At 37.1% G+C, this 20,580-nt stretch overlaps 1 protein-coding gene across 3 annotated transcripts in view; it reads left to right on the top strand.

The window, feature by feature from the left end:
- Nucleotides 1–20,580, top strand: part of SMYD3 (SET and MYND domain containing 3) — a 427,585-nt gene that overhangs the window by 52,692 nt on the left and 354,313 nt on the right. For all 3 annotated transcript variants that reach the window (XM_075496038.1, XM_075496040.1, XM_075496039.1), the window contains exons 3-5: nucleotides 5,752–5,859; nucleotides 6,968–7,025; nucleotides 12,428–12,564. In XM_075496038.1, the coding sequence (XP_075352153.1) occupies nucleotides 5,752–5,859; nucleotides 6,968–7,025; nucleotides 12,428–12,564 (303 nt within the window). The remainder of the gene's footprint in view (nucleotides 1–5,751; nucleotides 5,860–6,967; nucleotides 7,026–12,427; nucleotides 12,565–20,580) is intronic.

Below are 20,580 nucleotides of genomic sequence, written 5' to 3'. Positions count from 1 at the left end.
AGAGTTTAAAGCAAATATCTGCTGGGAGAGTCATTGGTAAAGCTTCTATTGGCAAGTCTCTAATGTGAAATGAGACTGTGCTGGCAAATCTGCAAGGTGTAATACAATACCCTGTTCCAGTTTTGGTGTAGTAGCAATGAAGGTAGGAAATGGGTCTTCCTCCTTGGGAAAAACAACTCCATGAACTTCAAGGATTCACAGTGGATAGCATGAAGCCATCTTGAGTATCTTTGCTTTGTGCTTCCAGCGCTAGGGTTCATGTGCTTGAAGCCATCCACAGTTGTAGGTATTGATTTCAGGGAGACAGGCTACTGCTGCTAAAAGTAATCTGCACGTAAAATACTGTGTATTTACTGTTACATAATATCTTGAACTGTTGATAGCAATAAATTAATATTGAATTAATATTATATAATATCATGTGATATTAGGTAGCAATTAGGAATAACTGAAAAAATGTTGTTTTCTAGTCAAAACAGTGAATTTATTGGGATTGACGACTCAGGGCAGATGATCCAGATAAAACTGAGACCAGCCAGGTCTCTTTGCTTTTGAGGACTGTCCTCTAATTCATATTTCTTTTGATAAGCTAGCTAAACTACTGTGCAGCTCTGGTTTTATAGATGCCGTTAGCAAAGCTCTCCTTGACCGAGCCAAAGGCATTGTGTTCTACTTAGCTTCTGTAGCTTTAGTGCAATTCGTTAATATGTGCACTTCTAATTGAACTAACTGCTGAACGAAATAAACAGCAGGGTATTGAATGAAATTGTAGTTTGCACATTTAAAAAAGTGAATATTGGCAGATCAGGACTATTTTAGTTTTATAAATACAGATAACTTTGAAATGCAAATTGTGCGGTTGGATTTACAATTTACACTTAGTTGCAGAATGATTTGATTATTTTTTGATGTGTGTTAAATGAATCCTACGACTCAAAACACTTAGATTAGGCTTAATAACTGTCACTTTTCTGGGGTTTTCTGGTTAATACATTAAATGAAATCAGAATTAATGTAAAAATGACAAAAAAAGAGATTAATCTGATCGGCTGAACTATGTTTAGTATAAACGTGGACTTTGTGAAGGAAACTTAAAAATAAATGTAGCAGGGGATTTCTATGTTAGGATGTACCAAAATGAGCCATTTTTAAAACTGCAAATATCTTGTAAAAATCTTCATTTTAATTTAAAATGTCAGGTGGTTAAGAAAAACTGTCTTCAGGCTAACCTGTAGGAGAAGAAATAGTCTTTTGAAAGATCTTTCCCTTTTTGGAACTTACTGTGAGAATTGTTATCCTTTAAGGAGATACGTGGGCAGAGCAAGGAGTCCTGAACAAAACTATATGGGAATTAGAATTTCTAGTTTGTAGAAATCTCCATAATGTCAATATTGAAAATTTCAAGTGAGTTGTGCCAAATTTCAACATTTCCCATTTTTTTTTTTTTTTCAGGCCAGTTGAAGCAGTTTGCTTTCACTTTTAACACTTTAATTTACTTCAAAAATATTAGAAATGTGGGACTGGAAGTTATCACAAGACATCCTTTGGGCTGACATTTTTCAACGGAATTCTGATTTCAGGATCAAGTATATGTAGACCTTTTGCTTTTCAATGTTTTTTCAGTTGGACCTCATTGACTTTTGCCCCTCCTCCACACTTCTCTGTTGTAGCCCCTTTGCCACGTGTTGATGCCTGATTTCCTGGAGCTGTCTTTTAGCAGTGTTACGTTGTCGGGGTGTCCTCCAAATATAGAGTTACCATGTCTGCTGCTCCTCATAATGACTGCTGTGATCTCCCTTGGCAATGTTAATTAATTTGGTGCATCCCATAGATTGGAGACCAGTGATATAGATGATATTCCCTGACAAATGGGAGAGTCATTTCAGGCAGAATTCAGAATGTGCCATTATCAAACATTATTGAAATGACTTGATTAAAAAAAAAAAAAGACATTCTGTAAAAATTTGAATGATCCTTTGGAAATTACAAATTATGTCTTTTAAGAAATCAAAAACTTCCAATGGAAAAATATCCCACTTTGAATTTTTTTTTTTTTTATGACCTCTAGTCTTTAACTGCTTTTCATTAGCATGCTAATCTGCAGGAGGCATTCATTTTTTTGGTTCTGCACAGGAGACAAGGGAAGCCTTCATTTCATAAACATTGGTTTAGGATCTTCTGTAGGGTTAGGGACTGTTGGGAGACAGGGATAGCATATGTCTGTGCAAGAATGGATGCACATTGGCAAAACAGCTCAGCTAAAAATATGCAAGGGGTCTTTGCAGGCAGATGCAAGGGGTCTTTGCCCATGCCCTGAGCCAGCAGGAGGTGATCCTGGGCTTGGGTTGTCCAGTGAAACCCAGTGATGCATTGGTGTTTGTGTGGTGCTGGTTTGAGTGGGCGGACTCTCAGTCTGCCAGCAGTAAATAGCTATATGCTGCACTATCTCCTAAGCCATGTGGTTGCTGACCCTTTTCACTTGGGTAAAGCCTGAGGAATTGCACTTGGGATACATTGAGCTTGAATGAGAGACTATGATTTGGGAGGAGATAAAAGGAAGGATATTCTTTCTGAGTTACTAAGCATAGTGAAGCTCAGAGGAGGACGGCTGGGTACTGCCCTGCACTGTTTACTTGTCTTTCTTTGCCTCTTTCTGATAGCATTCATTTCTAACAGAGGAAAAAAATCTGTTGCAAAATTGGAAGACCTTCCCTGGTGGGGAGGGAGAACGGTTGTACCAGGTGGCCATACCTCTGCACTGTAGTATTTATCCTCATGCTGGATATGGGATATAAAAACCTTGAGTGAAACCCAGGATATGCAGAGATAAGAAAACCTCCCATGGAGAACTGTGGGACTAATATAAGCCCACCCATAAGTATTGTTAGAGTCCGACCTTAAAAGTAGGTCTCTCCGGTGTCACAAATCTTCATGGTTTCATATTGTTCTGTAATTTGTATCCTTGTTGTACTGGTAGTGAGAAGAAATATTGTTGAATTTCATTATACTTAATGCATTTGGAGCTTTTTCCCCTCTCCCCAGCCAGTTGGAAGGAAGTGAATGGCAGTCCCCGTTCCAGCGCTCCTTCTGCAGAGGAGTCAGACTAATTCCTCTTTGGCATCGGTTTCGGCCGAAGTGCTGTTTTGCAAAAGGCATGTGTTTGAACTGTTTTCTCACGTGGGAACGCATCTCAAAGAAACGTGGCATATGATGCTATGTGGTACTGCATATTTCATCTCATTAGGGCTTTATAGGTTGGGTAAGCTATTAATCATTTTGATGTCACCTCTAGCATGTTTAAAATTCTGTGCAACATTTATGTAGGGAAAAAATTTGACAGCTTACTCCAAAGAACAATTTTAGTTTAAGTGGGATAAAAATGCCAATATAATTATATTACACAAAATGATGTCTGGACATTTACAAGCACGACCTTGTTTCTTCTAGACAAGAATAATTCTATTCAGCACTAGATACTTAACTTTTATTTGCCAGACAGCATGTGACACTAACTGTATTTGGATTAATACCTTCTTGGTGTCATTTTTTCCCCTTGTAGAGTTATGGGTAAAGGAAATGAAATCACAAATCTCCCATGTATCTGAAAGAAATAAAAAGTCCAATTTATTTATTATGTGTAAGCCAAAGGGGGGAAAAAAAAAACCCTGAATGAAATAGAAAAAATGCTACTGGTGCTGAAACCTAGTTACCTAAAACAATTCCTCCACTTAAATGCAGCTTAAGAAAAAATTCTGTGATAGCCTTTGTAATCTTTACAACTAGCATGTCAGCATCTACAGGTGTGAAGTGCACTTGCACATATCTCTGCCATTCCCTCTTTTTTTATTGCTGAACATGTAATTTCTTTATATTAGATATTTTATCATTTTCTGTGTGGCAGTTACCTAACAGAAGCTGTTTTTCTGAGTTCGGGTTTTTTTTCCTTACTGCATATCTATGAGAAAACGTCACCTTCAGAAGCCCTTGGTTATTCTGAGTTCTTGTCATTGTAGCAATTTTTTTTGTGCCCTGTTTTTTCAGTTTGCTTTTTAAAAGTATTTGAAATAGCTGGGTGGCTTCAAACATATACTGTGAATGTATAAATAAAATGTGTAAATATGTACTATGTTAATGAGATGGGCTTGGAGTTTTTGTAAATTATAAAGAGAATTTTCAGCTTGTCAGACAGAAGGCAAAAAAAAAAAAAGGTGATCAGAAATTGACTGTCTCTTCCAACATTTTTCTTTAGGTGAAGACTCATTCTTGTTGCTCTTCCACACTGATTTCAGGAGGGGGGGGGCCAAGGGGGTGGGGGCGGAATGACATATTTCAATATATAGCAGCTTCCCCTCACCTTCTCATCCTGTCTCTTCTCTGCTATGGAAGTGTTAGTCTTTGTCTGCTACTCTGATAAAAGTGGTCCATGAAACAAAAATTGCAGGTGCAGGTAGCACATGCAACTAAAATATTTTTGGTTCCGTCTTCTGTTTTGGTAAATTTTGGTTACAGAGACCATTCCTGGTCTGAACTGTGAAAATGTCATCACCAGTCCTTCCTGGAATTAATTGGCATTAATGGCTTATCAGCTCAGCGATCTTTGGGGACAGTTTTTGCAGCGTGGAAAACTTGACCATTGCTTTAGAGCAGCTGCATTTTGGTAAAGTGGATAGACTCTGAAGGCCTCTGTGGTCTTGATTGCTGAGTGAACACTTGCCTAGAGTGTTGTGTGTGTTGGTGGAACTAAGTAGAGGAAATTTTAGCATTCCTTTTAGTTCTCTCCAATCTTGTGAAGTATGCAGCTCCATCTCTTCTTGCCACAATTAAATGAGAATTGGACACCATTTATTTATCTAGTAAAAATTTCAGCTACCTGGAATGGTGATATCAATTTGAACTAAGCTGATGATGCTATTTACAGCAAGTTGCATAAAGGTAAAGAAAATTATTTGTATGGCAGGAACATGGGAGAAAAAATGAGGGTATTTCTTCTAGGTTTCTGTGCAGTTTTCATTCTATCTTTACATGTTCTTTTTGTGCATTAAAGGCATCTGATACAATGTTTGAAAAAGTATGGTACGAACTATGTTGTCAGACAGTAGCATGAAGCAGACTGAAGTAAGGTTTGTAGTGGCAAGGAACTGGACAGGGAACTTGACCATACAGTTTTTTGTTTGTGTTTCTCTTAGGTTTTCTTAAAGGTAAAGTTAAATTCTGGGGTAGCATAATGGTGATACTGTTGTGTCCTGAACCTGTACTGCTGTAGCTCCAGTGTCCATAGTATCAGTTACACAATTAATTACGTTAGAGGAGGGAATGGCATGATGGGGTTGGTTGGAGTGGATAACCCAGCCTGTCCCTTTCCACAGCACTGATGTTATAGCTGCAGTCTTAGACTATGCTGGTAAAGCGTGTGCTGCTGTTTCTTTGGCAGTCGGCATCCAAGGTTTCCTGGGTTGGAGGCTGCAAGAGTCAGTCGACATCAGGACCCGAGAAAGGTCCCCTTCCTCGTCCTTTGAAGCTGTTTTGCCTCTGCAGCTGTTCCTCCCAGCCCAGCTCAATGGCTGTGATGTTGTTGTGGTTCTATATCCCCAGGTCCAGCCCATGGCGAGGCTGAGCGTGTTTGTGTGCATATATAAATATAAATAACCATATATATAAAATATATGTGTCTATAGATAAAAAAAATAGGATATATGTTTCATAAAATAACATGCAGTTCTTTTTCTCTTCCTTTTTAAAAAATCCTAATAGAAAGAAGCTTGGCTGGACCACAAGCAGGAATGCAGGTGTCTTAAGAGCATCGAGCCTAATTTTCCTCCAGACTCTGTCAGACTTGCTGGCAGGATTGTTTTTAAACTAGTAAGTGACATTCTTTTAGATTTATTTAGTGTAGCAGATGCAGATAAATTCTTTTTCACTCTACATTTTTAATGTAATTAAGAGCTAGAAAGCTGAAGTGACTGGGATTGCCGAACAAAATTGGACTGCATATTGCACTGCAAGATTACTGATTAATTTGCAGAAATGCTGAAAGGATCAAGAGATACTAAAATGGACATAATTAAGCTCAAGGGACCTATTTATTGACTTTCTCTTCCTGTGACTATGTGGTAGCATTCTAAACTTATTTGTGCCTAGAAGGAAAGCACAGAGGGACACTGTTTTTTCTTCGATACTACTGAAGTTATTGGTGCTTTTCCATTAACTTCACTGGGAACCTCATTCAGCCTTATTTGGATGAGTGATAAGGACAGAAACACTGTTAGCTAGCCCTTCCTTTAGAGGGCACAATGCCATGCTTTCAATGTTGGGTTCTTTTAATCTCAATTACTTTTTTTTTTCCCCCTAAACTCTCTTGGAAGTCCTGGGTGTTTGACATTCCCACAGTTTGATTAATTTATGTGGACTAAATTTTCTGTTAGGTTAAGCAGCTTATGACTGTGTGGGATTGTAAAGCAAAAAGGATTTGCCCATTTTTTTGCTGACCCTGCCATGATGCTGTCTGTCTTGGATAAAAACATGTGCATTTGCTGTGGTCTGAGGTGATAGAATATGATTTAATATCTTACTTTATGCATTGTTGGGAAGTGTGTGTTCATGATTGTTTTTAAAGGGCAAATATGTACCTAGCTATACTGTACATTAATTAGAGTCACGTGAAATCTGAGACTGCTAACCTCATAAATTGCTTCAATTATAGTGTGAAGGGCCAAAGTAAATTACTTAGGTTAGGCTGCTGAAGTTAAAAAAAAAAAAAAAAAATTAGTAGAAAGTGTTATAACACCGAGAAAAGTTTTTAGTATTTTTATGATAGTTTACAGCAAGTATGGAATGACCAGATTTATGTTGATGCTGTTAGCCTTACCTAATCATCTTACAGGCATATCACATTGAATAATCAATCTTGTGGAGTGTTTTCAAGATAAAGTGTGTTATGTAAGTGTTAATTATCTGTTTTTCTCTACAGCTTAGACAATCAGTATGCCTTTCTGAGAGACTCTACTCTTTTTCCGATCTTCAGTCAAGTAAGTAATTGCCAACCATATTGCAGGAAATGCTTCCAATTTCTGCTTTACAGAATGGCCATCTGATTTTCTTGCAGCTTGCCTTCTGAAGGTCTTTGTAGAATAACAGAATCAAAGACACAGCCTGCTAAAACCTCTGTGGGGAAGACCAGTTTTTTCAAAGATCAAGGGAAAAACACGTGTGTCTTGTTCAAGCAAAACTTCCACCTGATTTTTTGGCGTTAATTTTTTTTCTCATTTTACAGTGTACATCTGGCCTGTTGTTTTTAATTTACCCAATGTCTGCTTTATTACATGCAGTGCCAATATTTTTATATACATATACAAAAATACATATATTTTTTACATTGAGGGGTTTTTTTTTAATATTTATGTGCTATTGTGTAAAGCTTCAAAATAACTTCCAGAAAAAGGAAAGAAATCTAAAATTTACAAGGGGTATGCGTATGTCTTCTACATGATTTTTCAATGGAGGAAAAAAAAATAAAATTGCTTAGATATTATTTTTGTGGTTTCACAAGTTTCAACTGCTTGGCAAGGAAAGGATGCTCATTATAAACTCTCAGCAGAGCTAATGTTGAAATAGAAAACATTTTTTCCAGACTTTGCAGTAGGTTAAAGGTTAAAGACTTATAAGGGAAGAAATACATCCTTAGTTCATTCTTGCATCTTGCTTAAAGGGATTTTCTAGAGAGTAATGTGAATATTTTCATTACCTCAACATTTTTTAGTGTTATTCAGAGCTTTGGGTATAAACTAGCTTGATCTATTGATATAGTTAGGTAGAAATAAAAAACACATAAAGATAAAAAAATACAATAACTAGTATTACGTTTTACTTCTGTATATCCTGACATTCTGCTGCCTTCTCCCAAACTACAAGGGCAAAAGACCTTAAGGCAACAAATTAAAAGGGATAGAGGGAATGCATTTCAATAATTTAAAACATCAGGATCTTCTGCCATGGATATTCTCAAATCGTGTAACAAAGGTTTATGGGGAATTAGATGGGTATCTGAATTAAGAGCAGCATTTCCAGAGGCTTCAAATGAAGTTAAAATGATGAAGACTATGGACTTCTATGCTTCATGGCACTGCTGGGATCCAGGGAAAAAAATTCTTTTTGGTGCTCTATTGTACCAATGGCTGGTTGCACAGTGGCACAGGAGGAACTGGAGGGAAGGGAAGAGTTTTGCTTTAAAAATGAAATATTGATCGCTTGTACAGCAATTTTCTCTAGTGTAGGCAAAGATTTTTGTGTAACTGGTAATTCCGTACAAACTGAGGTTTCTCAGTACCCCTCAGGAGATGATTTCAGCTTCCCTTGACTTGACTGGAGACAAGGGGAATAGTGTGATAAGTTGTCTGGAGAGAAGCTTGGTATTGAACAGGCCTGAGCTGCAATGGATAAATGGTACCAAAATCTGTTAAATGGCTGGAAGCTTCTACTAAAATTTTCATTCTGAAGTAACTGCTGATACAGCCTGTGATACAGGTGGGATGACTGTCCTCTCACTGATACAGAAACAGCTGGTCCATAGCAAGTTAGTTTAGGAGGAGGCACATGAGAGATCCACATCTAGTGTTTCATCTGTATTTACTCTAAGAGCTTTAATAACAATTCCTGTGTAATCTTCTTAACTTCAAAGCGCAAGATGTTCAGGACTCCTAGACATTAACTGAGGTTTATACTTTACAGAATACAGTACAAATGGCCTCTGATGCTTGCATAATCTTATGTAGAGGTTTTGGCTAACTCTTTCCTTTTGCTGTTTTCACAGCTTCCTTGCTAGAGTGAATAGACAGTCTCTGTGGTTTTGTAGTTAGAATAGTCAAAAAGAGTGTTCTGGGATGCTGTGACAACCTGTAGTAGCTGTGATGCTTTTTGCTGTCTCTATATCCTCAAAAAGCTACTGTTATTTCATAACACTTTTCCCATTTACTGCACAATTTACAAATGGTGTTGATAAGGATTTACTTTCATTTGGTACTTGGTAGAGTCCATAGGAAAGTCAGAAAACCATTTTCACTAGAGGTCTAAGCATATAGGGGAAAAGATTTCATTGGAGGGAATCACATAAACTAGAAATACAGGTTGTGATCTTCTGAAGCAAAAAACTTCTCAGAAAGCATCTGTATAATAGAAGATAGTGTTTCAACACTAATCAGAAATATGACAGATAGAGTTCTAATTGATACTCCCCCTTTTTTTTTTTCTTCTTCTTTCTTTTTTTCTTTCTGTGTTTTTTGTTTTGTTTTCCCCTGGAAGTCTGAAATATTTGAAAATTGTTATTGTCACTATGCTGTCTCAGTCTCCTTTACCCTATTACTTTTCAATGTTACTTTATACGGTTGGGTGATTTTCAGTGTGGGTGACTATATATACTGAAAAAAGCATATAAAGTTTTATACACTTACCAAATAATTATCTAATAAAATATGTAATATATATATTCAAAAAACAAAACAAAAACAAAACCCAAAAAACATGTGGACGTATCTAGCCCTTTATAAAGTTCTATGCCCATCTCCATATTTCCTTCAAATTCATTTTGTACCCTGAAACTCATATTAAGTAGGAGCGGTGTCTGTGTGCATTGTTACTTTTGCTAGTTCTCATTTATTATAAGACAATTCCTTATTTACGGGCTTCTACAGGCTTGCTATTTGTTATGATCATTAAGAAACCAACTTTGCTTTTACTTACCAAGATTCAGTATGCAGAAAAGAGTTTGTGTGCTGTACTGTGGGCTGACTTTTTGCTACTTTACTTGTATCGGTATCAGAGCTGAATAATTAAATCCCCCTTATTTAGAAAACTTTCCACAGGCCTTTTATAACATTTTCTCTCTCGCACCAGGGTTCTTAACCAATTGAAAACAGTTCCTTAAAAACACAAAATGAAAACATTCACAAATTTCATTTCACCTTGGCTTCTTGATGTGCTGTGAAAACCAGGTCTTGATGATTTGCCATTAAAGATTCTGTGGGACTTTTTGCTGGGATCATTAGCTCTGATGTCCTGGACAGATTCCAACATGGATAATTGCATTCTGCTCTCGTCTCTGTCAATTCTCCCTGAAGTTCCAGTTGGATTTGGTATTTTTGTTCACATCTGTCCTAAACTGCACTGTCCATTTATACTGTGCTGCTTACACAATTACTCTTCTCCATTCTAGAGGTGTTTTATTTGCTAATAGTGAAGCAAATCATGCCTTCCTCTCTTTGTCATAATACATTTTGCAATGTGTGTCAGGTAGTTTCAGATGAATGACATGACGACTTGAAAAATTACGTTTGAAGGAAAAAGCATCTTTAGTTTCAAAGGAATATTATATAAGAAATGCAAGTGTATGTTTATGATTTTTTTTAAATTTTTTTAAACTTGAGTTTTCCAGTCATCTAAAAGTTTACTGCTTTTCTTGAAGACACAGTCCTCATAGATATGATACTTTGCTATACCAGAGATTTCCATACCTTGTGAAGAGCACACATCTGGATTTCTAACATAAACATTCATTCAGACTTGCAAGATCACCCTCAAATGTCTGCGCTGTTAAGATGCACACAGATAGCACTGTGGGTAGCTATAAAAAGGCAAATACTTTGGTTAAATAGGCTTTGTGCCAGGTATGGAGGGGCATATCTCAGCATTCTTAGTACTAACTGGTTTGAACTTTGTGAGGAGCTGAATCTGACTGCTCTGGGAGAACATGTCTCTCTCCCTAACCCTGGTAGGGACAGACCACCCTTAAGATTCCTCTGGAGTCATTGCTTGCTCAGCATGTTGCAGAGTCACCCCAGGCATGGCTTGTAGATGGCACTTCAGCAGCAACGACTGACCATTGCAATGGGAGCAGATCTTGGAAGGTGTTACTTTATGCTGAAATAGAAACAATATACAATAGATAATATAGATGCTTCTTGAACTCTGTATGTAGCATGAAGAGGGGTACATTTGCCATAATACGGTGTACTGATAGGATTGCATCATTCAGCTAACCAGGGTGGCCCTCAGTGGCTCCAGAGAAAGTCTAAACAGAACCAAAGACTTTGCAAATAACGAAACCCATACCAGACTAGAAGCAAATTGTAGCTGGTTCCACTGGAAGACTCCTGACTGGTAGCTAACCATGGGTACTGGCCATTTCAGTAAGCCAGCATTTAGTGCTCTGCCAGAAGTAGTTCACAGGAGATTATTAAAGCAGCTCACTTGTGTGGTGTGTGTGAAATGAAATTCCATGATAGCCAATTTACAACCTACAAAGTAGCCAGTACCTTCAAGCAGAGGGATGGCAGGTGGGATAGAGCACAGAAGCCCAAGTATTGTACACACTAGACAGCTGTTTAACCAAACCCAGCAACATCTGCTTTAATTGCATCCTCTTTTTAAGTGAGTGACTAGGAGATAGCTTTAAAGAGGAACACAGATCTTGAATTGGCCTTCCAGGAGGCCAACAAGCTTGGATCTAAAGTACGGGGAAGAAGCTTTCTTGGTAAAATGTTATTTCCGTTCCCATTGAGGATAGGTGTTTAAAATAAAATAACAATTCACTATTATGCAGAGGTGAAATTGATTCATAGTGCATAATAATCCTATTTGCCCTTTGTTACAGACTGATGCTTGAATCTGTTCACCTTCACGTTCTCCATTTAGGCCTTATTCATTTTGTGCTAACTGTCAGGAAAAAGAAAATGTGAAGCGAGTAATCAGGCACTGAACTTACTAGGGCAGCTGAGTTTCACTTTCCATGTTATCAGTGACCTGATGCATGCATGATCAGGTCATGCATTAGAAAATAAGGCACTATGTTTCTTTCTGCTTCAGGATTCCTATCTGTAAAGCATGAATAATGGTGCTTTAGTATTTAATAAAATGATATTTGCTTAATGTTCTTCCATATCCATTCCGTTTACCAGCGGCTGTGTATGAAACTACTTTTGTCTCTAAAATACTTTCCCTTTTGATCTGCCAGCATAAAGTGTTTTTGACACATCTATGGATAATACAGTATAAAAATATGCACTGCTGCAATGAGGAAGGTACTGCTGCAGAAGCTTTCAAGCACATTTTTAATGTTACAAACCTAGATGCCTAATTTTCGTATGTGATATCTTACATCTGCTTACACATCTGCTTTATCTATTGGCTTTTGATCTTTAACTCACTATTGTATTCATATGATTTGGCAGTAGGAACCTGATAAACTCTGCTGTGTGTTGATAGGTAGCTGTCACAAAAAATGACAAATATCTGCCCTCTGTCAAAATTGCCCTCTGTCAAGATTAATTCTAGGACTGGAAATGTCTAGACTGTATGGCTGCCATTGGACATTTTCAAAATGTTAGCAAAAGGTTCTGTTTATGACATGATACACTTTTTTTTTTTTTTCCCCCTTAAGATATTGAACAGTTAAGTGAAGAAATGAAAGACGGCCTCAGGCACCTTGCACAGACGTTGCAACTGTATTTGAAAACGGAGATCCAGGATGTGTCTCACTTGCCACCTGCAATTGACTTTTTTCAGATCTTCACAAAAGTAAGTGTTAAAATGTGATTGCTTGACAACTCATAAATTATCCTTTCCCTGTGTCCTTGATTTATTTTTGAGTGGGAGTTCAGTAGATACATCCAGAATGTGATATATGACAAGGTGAAATCAAACTATTTATTTTTTCTATTCAGTCAGTATTTAAGCAGAAGTATAGCGTTTATATAATTGTAACACTTCAAAATTAAAGCAGCAGCCAGAGGATATTTTTTCTTTTCTGTTTTTAAATTATCATGGTAAAGCTCCTGGGGAAAAAAAAAAGTTGCATTAAAAACCAAACAAGTTCAAAACCAATTGAGTCAATCAACCTAAATGATTGTACCATAAGATTTATCTTAACTCATACATGTTTTAGTTGTTTTAATAAGCGTTTTCTTATGAAGTCAAACTCTTAGATGTTTTTCTTCTGATATAAACAAAAGGAAGAGCCTCTTTTAAAGAAATTAAATAAAAATGCAATATATGATTCTTTACATTTTTTTTAATCTGTTTGCACAATTGTCGAATCCTTTCTGCTATGGACGGAAGGAGTAGGAGTAATATAATAAACTGTATTGTTTTTCTGGATTTTTTTTTTGTTGGTGATTAGACTGCTGTGATGTAAAGTTGCAATTTTCCCTGAAAAAACACACAGGCTAAAATGCACCCAGTCAAAAGGACTCGGATAAAAACCTTATGCACTACCTAGTCTCCGCTCAGACTTACTGTCTTGTGTTGGCATGCTGGTTTGGCCTGAATTTTGTCAGATGCATTTCACATGAAATATGCACACTGTGTTATCTGGTTTAGAGAATTTGTACAGCTGAAGATAAGGCTGAGTATCAGAAGATGATCACTGCCTAACCGGTTTGAACTGAGTCGCAGCTTCTAAGAAATTCTTTACAAATGTTGTTGCCTTCTATGTAATAATAAGCTTAAGATGAAGGCTGGCTGTGGTGGCTTTACAGGAGCAGTGTGATCATTGCTCAATATATTGGTACACTGGTGAAGAAAATAAGGAAGCTTTTTAAATTTTTTATCTACATGCATGCACAAGCATCTGCACATATGCGCACCTCCTCTTCCGTCCCATGTGTTTTACCAAGGTGATGCAAGTGGACATCAAGGGCAGAGTGAAAGTCGAGACTTCCTAGCTCCATATTCTGTTAACTGGAGAGCTAGGAACGCTCCTGTTAATGACAACATTTGACCCACTATAGCTTTGCTATCACAAAGATATTTTTAACTCAACATATTCCTTATGTTGACTGTGAATTTGTCTCTACCCTATTGAATGTACTGCAAAGTACCAAGTTTTTAAGTTGTTGTTGCTTTTTTTTGTTCGTTTTCTTCTTCTGGAAATTCAGAGACTCTCAGACCATTAAAGTAGGTCTCATTTCCTTCTTTTGCTCATTTTACTGAGTCTGTGTGATAGTCTGCCCTAGGAAAATGGATAGCAAATGACATAGACCTATCATGGGTACAGGTACTTCATATCACTAATAACAAAAAGAATTGACAGAAGGGAGAGAAGAATCGGACTGAACAGGTGAGTTGGTTGGGAGAAAGGAGCTGTCGACCAACTATACGCATATGCTTTACATGTGAGTAAAATTAGTATCTCGTTCAGAGTTCTGTCAAGCATAATGCTTTTTGGAAAGCTCTATTGTCACACTCTGATTTTCCATGTAGTGGTTTATAGCCTTCCCAAGTTGGTTGTCAGATGAGTGTGTTATGAAGTATGGCATTATATTAAAACATAATTTTAATATGTCCCCATCCCTAGTGAGGTAGCAGCAGTCATTTTCTGCCACTCCCATAAAATGTTTTTTGGAAGATAAGCTGAATGTCAATGGAAAAAATACTGGTTTTTTTTCCTTAAGCTGAATAGGGATGCTTATTCCCAGCAGGTAAAGTTTAAGGCTTTGGAACTGTAAAGTCTCTGATAAAAGACTTATGCGGTCTCTTCTCTGTAGTGTAACTCTAAAAAAGACCAGCTGTGATGACTTCTCTGTGTGGTCATAGAATAAAGAAATACTACAGATACATGACTTCAAGATGTAATCTTGTTTTCCCAACCTCTTCCAACATTCCTTTCAAGTTCAATAGGTGCTTATTCTAACATTGAACTTTTTTGGATCAGTTCTTTCATTGCATACCACAAAAAGATCCAGTCAAAGGTCATTTTTTATTCTGTTTGATGCTGGATCCTCAAGGAGGAAAATAAGCAGACAGCCAAACAAAAGAGAAAAATGGTCCTGCAGCGAGATGACTAAATTCCAGATAGTTCTTGGAAAATCTCCAACCTGATTTCAGTCAAAAAAGCTTCTCGGAAGCTCTTTTAAACAGTCCTCCTTGTTTGCTGGCCACTGCTTTTGTCTTTGTGAGAATTAATTACAGTTTTACTCACTTGCTTGTGATGCTTAATGGGCAGAGAGTCCCCTTGAGTGCAAACTTGTGGAAACTTCCCATCGAAAATGAAAGAAAGTTTTGCCATTTCTTTCCATGGGAACAGAATTTCACCCCAATGTATTTTTACTTTGCATAAGACCTGTGGAAAATATCAGCTGTACTGGATGGGGAGGTGTTTTAGAAGTACCTTCCTTTTTGACTGTGTTGTCCTGTCCTTACTAGACAATTTGCTTTTGTGTCAACTGTCCTTTGAGCTGGAGTTGGGTTTTTTCATTCTTGCTATCTGATAACTCTTCAGAAGCTCCAGTTTATTTAACATGCCATTTATCAAGGTTGTGACTGTTTTTAAATTCTCATCCTCAGTATTAAATAGAATTATCTGCAGTTAATTACATGATAAGGCTTTAACTCCACTGAGACATTTTCTAATGTCAAGATAAATTTTTGACACCATGGTTTTATGGTTTAATGATGTTTCCATAACCTTGAGATAAAATCAGTCCTTGCTTTTTATTCTTCGGCTTTTACTTACATGTGTGAGGAGGTGGCCTGGAATCCTGTGAGACATTTAATGGATGCAGGATAAAGAATTAAATTTTTTTGTATACATTTATGATTCTTTTCATAATAGCAGACAGAACCACATAAACTACTTAAGACATTGAATGAAATCTGTACCTGCCATGTTGACTGTAAAACTGTGAGTGACTCCACTGACTGGAATCGGGCCTAAGGCAACTCTTTTTTTACACCAAATATAGACTTGGTGTCTTGCATAGAATTGCAACTACTCATACTATGTCAGAATTGACTTTTTGAGCATTTTGAAATTGTCTGAAAACCTTTTTTTTTTTTTTTTGCAATTAATAAGAAAAAGAAGAGATTCTGATATTAGATAAAATGGTAGCCATTTTAAAGATCTCCTAATTTCACATCCTCACATTTATAAAAATAGTAAGAACTATGCAACCTCTGTCATTAAATAACAGTAAAGTAAAATCCAGTGACAGTTAATGAACTGTAACATGACAGAATTCTAGAGCAGTTTAGTAACCTTAAAACAGAATTTTGTTGGAAAAGAAAGGGTTTCTAAAGGTTGTTTTGATGAAACAGTTGATAGCAAACTTTTCGGAAAAGGATACTGGATTGAAGATTCTTGGGAACCCCATAGAGCAGAGATGATACTTTACTCCTGACATAGCAATCTCCCTAACTTTTCTGTTGTGCAAAATTTCACTTTCTGGACAGTGTCTTAGCTGCATGTGGGGTGATAGGGATTAGAGAGAGAATTTTTAGCTTTCTGAAAGTTTTAATCTTTCCTACAGTTCCAATCTTGCCACTTTTTTCTTATGAGCAGATTCAACTTTGAAAGTAGATGTGCTGCCTTCATTCAGTTCACTGAAGAGGTCACGCACCTGTATATGTGTGAGCTGAATATGCCTCTCTATGTAGGTGGTGTGCTGCCCACCACCCTCTTGTCAGGTGCTGTCCTATTCTTTCCTTTTCAGGTCAGTTTAGAATTGACACACATCAATGACAGAGTAAAAACAGGTCTAAGTACGCGTAGAGCTATAAGCCTAGGATAGGATGAAAAAGAAAGTCAGTATCCATATGCATTGGAAACATATGTGCATCTTTTATATGTTAGACTAATTTTTTTCTACTTTTTTTTTTTGAGGTTTGTGAAGTTGAAATTAAAGTAAAGAAGAGTTATAAGTTTGCTATATGCTAGTCTCTGTTTACCCACAGACAGTTTTAACCAAAAGACCGGTTGTCTGTTTAGGTTGTTGGTATAATTGATTTTATTTTTAACTTAAGAAGAAGCAAGGAGGCTACTGTAAAGTGAAGAGGTACATCCCTCGAGACAAAGTGCCCTGTTCTCTTTAAAATACTTTGTTTATTCCTCCTATCAAAGTTTAAATATATTTCACTTGTTCTTCTAAGTTTTCAGTACTTACTTTTTATTCCACTCAGTGCTTTGAAAGAGTTTCTTTTCAACATAAAAGGTGTTAGTACCAATTAAAAAAAATCATCTTGTTAAAGGAATTTCAGTATGTATCTGCATAGGCAGAAAAGAACTGGGAGTTGAGCAGTGTCACTTGGCCTGTGTAAAGTGTGAACACTAAATTATGATAATCTATTTGGGTATCTTTTCAAGTGCAAGTTGAAGGAAATAGTCTCACTTGTGATATGACTGGAAAAAGTATGTTTGATCTTCACATTGCTCCCTCAGATCTTAGAGGCATTAGGTAGCATATGTTTTCTGAGAAGACCTTTGAAGACAAGATACATCTGCCTGGTCAAGATATTCTTTAGCAGCACTTTCAGTAGGTTACTCTTACTTAGGATTCACTAGTTAACTTAGTAATCCATGTTAGCAGGGAAATGAAAGTGATTTGTGTCAAGAAAGTCAAAAGAAATATTAGGATAAAGTTAAGAATAAAGTTACGAGCAAGTTAAGAGTTGTTAAAGGCATATAGGTGACGGTTGCTTTCTGATGCCAGGTTTGCTAATCTAATTAATTCTGGATCCACTTGTTCAGTTTCCCTATGATTAGGAGGCCATGAAGTTCTTTTTCTGGACATGACAAAAGCAAGTGCATGTTTATCCATCATTGTTCTTTGTGTAATTCAAACCTAATGTTCGTTGCTACCCTGTCTTATGCAAACTTGTGTGTTTACGGTAAACTGAAGACAGGGCAAGTACTGACAAATTTATTTTTAGTCATGGCCCAGGAAACTATTTTGCAAAAACCTTTTCATTTTTATAGTTCTTTTTTCTTATAATTTCCGAAGTCTTGTAATTTCCAGAAATCATTATACCTGAAATGACAGGGGTTAAGCCTAGGTGCTCTACATGTAATTGTGTTTATGTCCATCTTCTTGACTCTTATTTTTATTTTAGAGTTGGAGGGCTATGTTCCTGCTCATCAAACTATATCAGAACCTTTTTCTCTGACTATTGCCATCTTTAAGTCTATTAGATGAGATTTGTGATTATCTGTTTATCTAAAGTGCTATTGATTTAGTATTTCTGTTGATAAAGTTTTGTTTGGTGGGAATATGGACACGGTGTGTCCTCTCCTGCTCACTCTGTGTGTAGTTTTAAGCCATTGAAAGCTTCATGCTTACAGCTGTCAAGAACTGATATGCAGTCGTCAGAATATTGTGCTCAGTTACTGCCTAAATAATTTCAGGAGAATTTTTCTATACTCTCTTTCCAGTGTATTCCACAGGGGCATAATAAAACTCATTCTGGTAGACCTTCATATTTGTTTTCAGAGACATGAATGATCACTTTCCTAACATTTATTGTTGATTCTGAGGAGCTGTCTTATCTAGCAAGAGGGCAATAAGCTAACGTCAGCCTCTGCTTTTGCAGTACATAAACCCAAAGGAAACAGGAAAAGCTAAATTTATTGGAGAAGACTAAGCACTGCTTTGTGCAGCATAGCAAACAGACAAGATTTATTTGAATATTGGATTTTATTGTTTACATAATTTGACTTCAGCATTTTAAACTCACTTTTTTTGTGATGATCCAGTAAATGAGACATTAGAAAGATTCAAGTGCCCGCATGTGCTTCCTGCCAAAACGGCTCCCTTTGGTTTGTTAGGCAGCCTTACAGAAGCCTGGATGAGCCAGTGTCAGCTAATGGGCAGAGCTGTTTGACCCCTGGAGTTGAGTACAGCACTAGAAAAATTCCATGATGCAGACTAATTTCTGGCATTACTTTCATTCTGCATCTTAGCTCTTTTGAGGAAGGGTGATGTTTCATAAGTACAGGGAGGGGAAAAAGTCAGGAGGTTGTTTTGTAGTGAGGAAAGGTAGGGAAGGTCTTGGGGCTATTTAACAATTCATTTACTTGGTCTGGGATCATAGGGTTGTCTCCCTGGTATCTCTTGTTCTCCCATCAATTCTGCTACTCTTGAAAAGAGGAGGAGTAAGCAGAAAATCTGAAGTTGACCTTCTTGTTTTTCATTTGTCTCTGCCAATGATTTCAGCATGTTTATTAAATGGCAATAATGCTTTTCACTCGCATAGTGCTTCCGATAAGGCTCAAGAAGAACTTGAAGAAGATTTAGCAATGAATCTTTATAGTTTTCTTGTGTAACAGACCAGTATTATTTCTAAGGAAAAAAATTAAGGCTAACAGAGAACGGTCATATGCCTGTCTTTTCATAAGAGGTCTATAAGGGCAATCAGGACTAAATCACCTCTCCTACCACACAGTGTAGCAGTCACGTTCTGCTGCTTGTTTCCACAATGTCGCAGTGAGTAAGTGTAAGGGCAATTGGAATAGGAACACTTGTGAATAAGAGCCTACGTCTTAGGTGGTATCTTTTTAATTTTGTAGAAATAGTTCTATACTGCTGCTAAGATTCTTACTATGTTTGGTTACCTAGATGTTCTTTCTTTAAGTAAAGATTGCAGAGGAAGTGGCAACCACTGTGCATTAGCTTTGGAAAAAATGGTGTAAACAGAAATTAAAGAAAAAACAATAAAAATTTTAATAAAATGGGAAGAAATGTTGCAGCAATACTCTAGAATGAGGCTGATAAACAGTCACAGAAGACTCCTCTCTGCTTCACCAAATGAAAGTTGTGCCTTTACAGGAAGTGATTTTTGTCTAATGTGATTTTTCAGGTTTGGTTATTTCCTGTTATTTCCCCACTGAATTATAATTTGGGGACATAACTTTCCATAGAAATTATCTTAATTTTTAGTCACAACAGTTACCTTCAAGAGCAATAGGATATTGTACCAGACCATGAAACAAGACTTTAACCATCCTATCTGATTTGAAATTAGAGCAACATGGTTGCAATTAAAATATAAGCTTTTGCTAACAAAGCCTGGTGCAATGAAGGTAAGACCATAAGAATAGAATACTTCAAACTAAGCTTATGGTATAATTCAGGTCCCCTCATTTAGTAGTTGTGTGCACTGTCTGATTTACAAACTGTGTCTAGTATAAGAAACACCAAGTGCAGAAAACAGGGTAGAAGAGTTCTAAACCAAGGAATGGTTGGGTAGAATTTGTAATAATTTGGTTGCATGTGGTAGGAAAGAAAGTTTTGTTCTTGGAGGGCGGGGGGTAGGAAAGAGAAAAGACTTTTTTTAGGACGTTAATTCAGTCCTGATTGAAAATGCTAAGCTTCTAGAAAAGTTACTGCCTTGAGTGGCCCTGGGAGGGCAAGGGGAAGGAGGAAAGTGTGTATACTTTTTGTTCAGTTGACCCTTTTTCTGTCATGCTAAGTTGGAAGTAGTAAGAAGACAGAAAAGAGTCTGGAGAAAAATGGCAGGATACTGTCAGCTACTTTGCAACTCTCAGTTGTTTTTTTTTTTAGCATTTCTTTTTTCTCCGTCTGGTTTAGGTCTAGAGCTGTGATAGTGCTGTGCAGAACTGAAAAGGATCCAGGTGGCCAGGGACTTAATTACCATTACTTTGCCTAATGCTGCTGAGAGCATATCCACAAAACACAGTGCTTAAAAAGCTAATGGTCTCTGATGTGATGTACATCAGTCTCTTTTCTGGCACCCTTATGGAAGTGAACTGGAAACAGTAATGATAAAAAGCTTTAGTGGTTGTGGCAATTGGAGTACATGCAC

Source organism: Mycteria americana, chromosome 3, assembly GCF_035582795.1.
Source record: "Mycteria americana isolate JAX WOST 10 ecotype Jacksonville Zoo and Gardens chromosome 3, USCA_MyAme_1.0, whole genome shotgun sequence".
NCBI classification, from domain to species: Eukaryota; Metazoa; Chordata; class Aves; order Ciconiiformes; family Ciconiidae; genus Mycteria; species Mycteria americana.
This window is presented reverse-complemented; position numbering and strand designations above follow the sequence as displayed.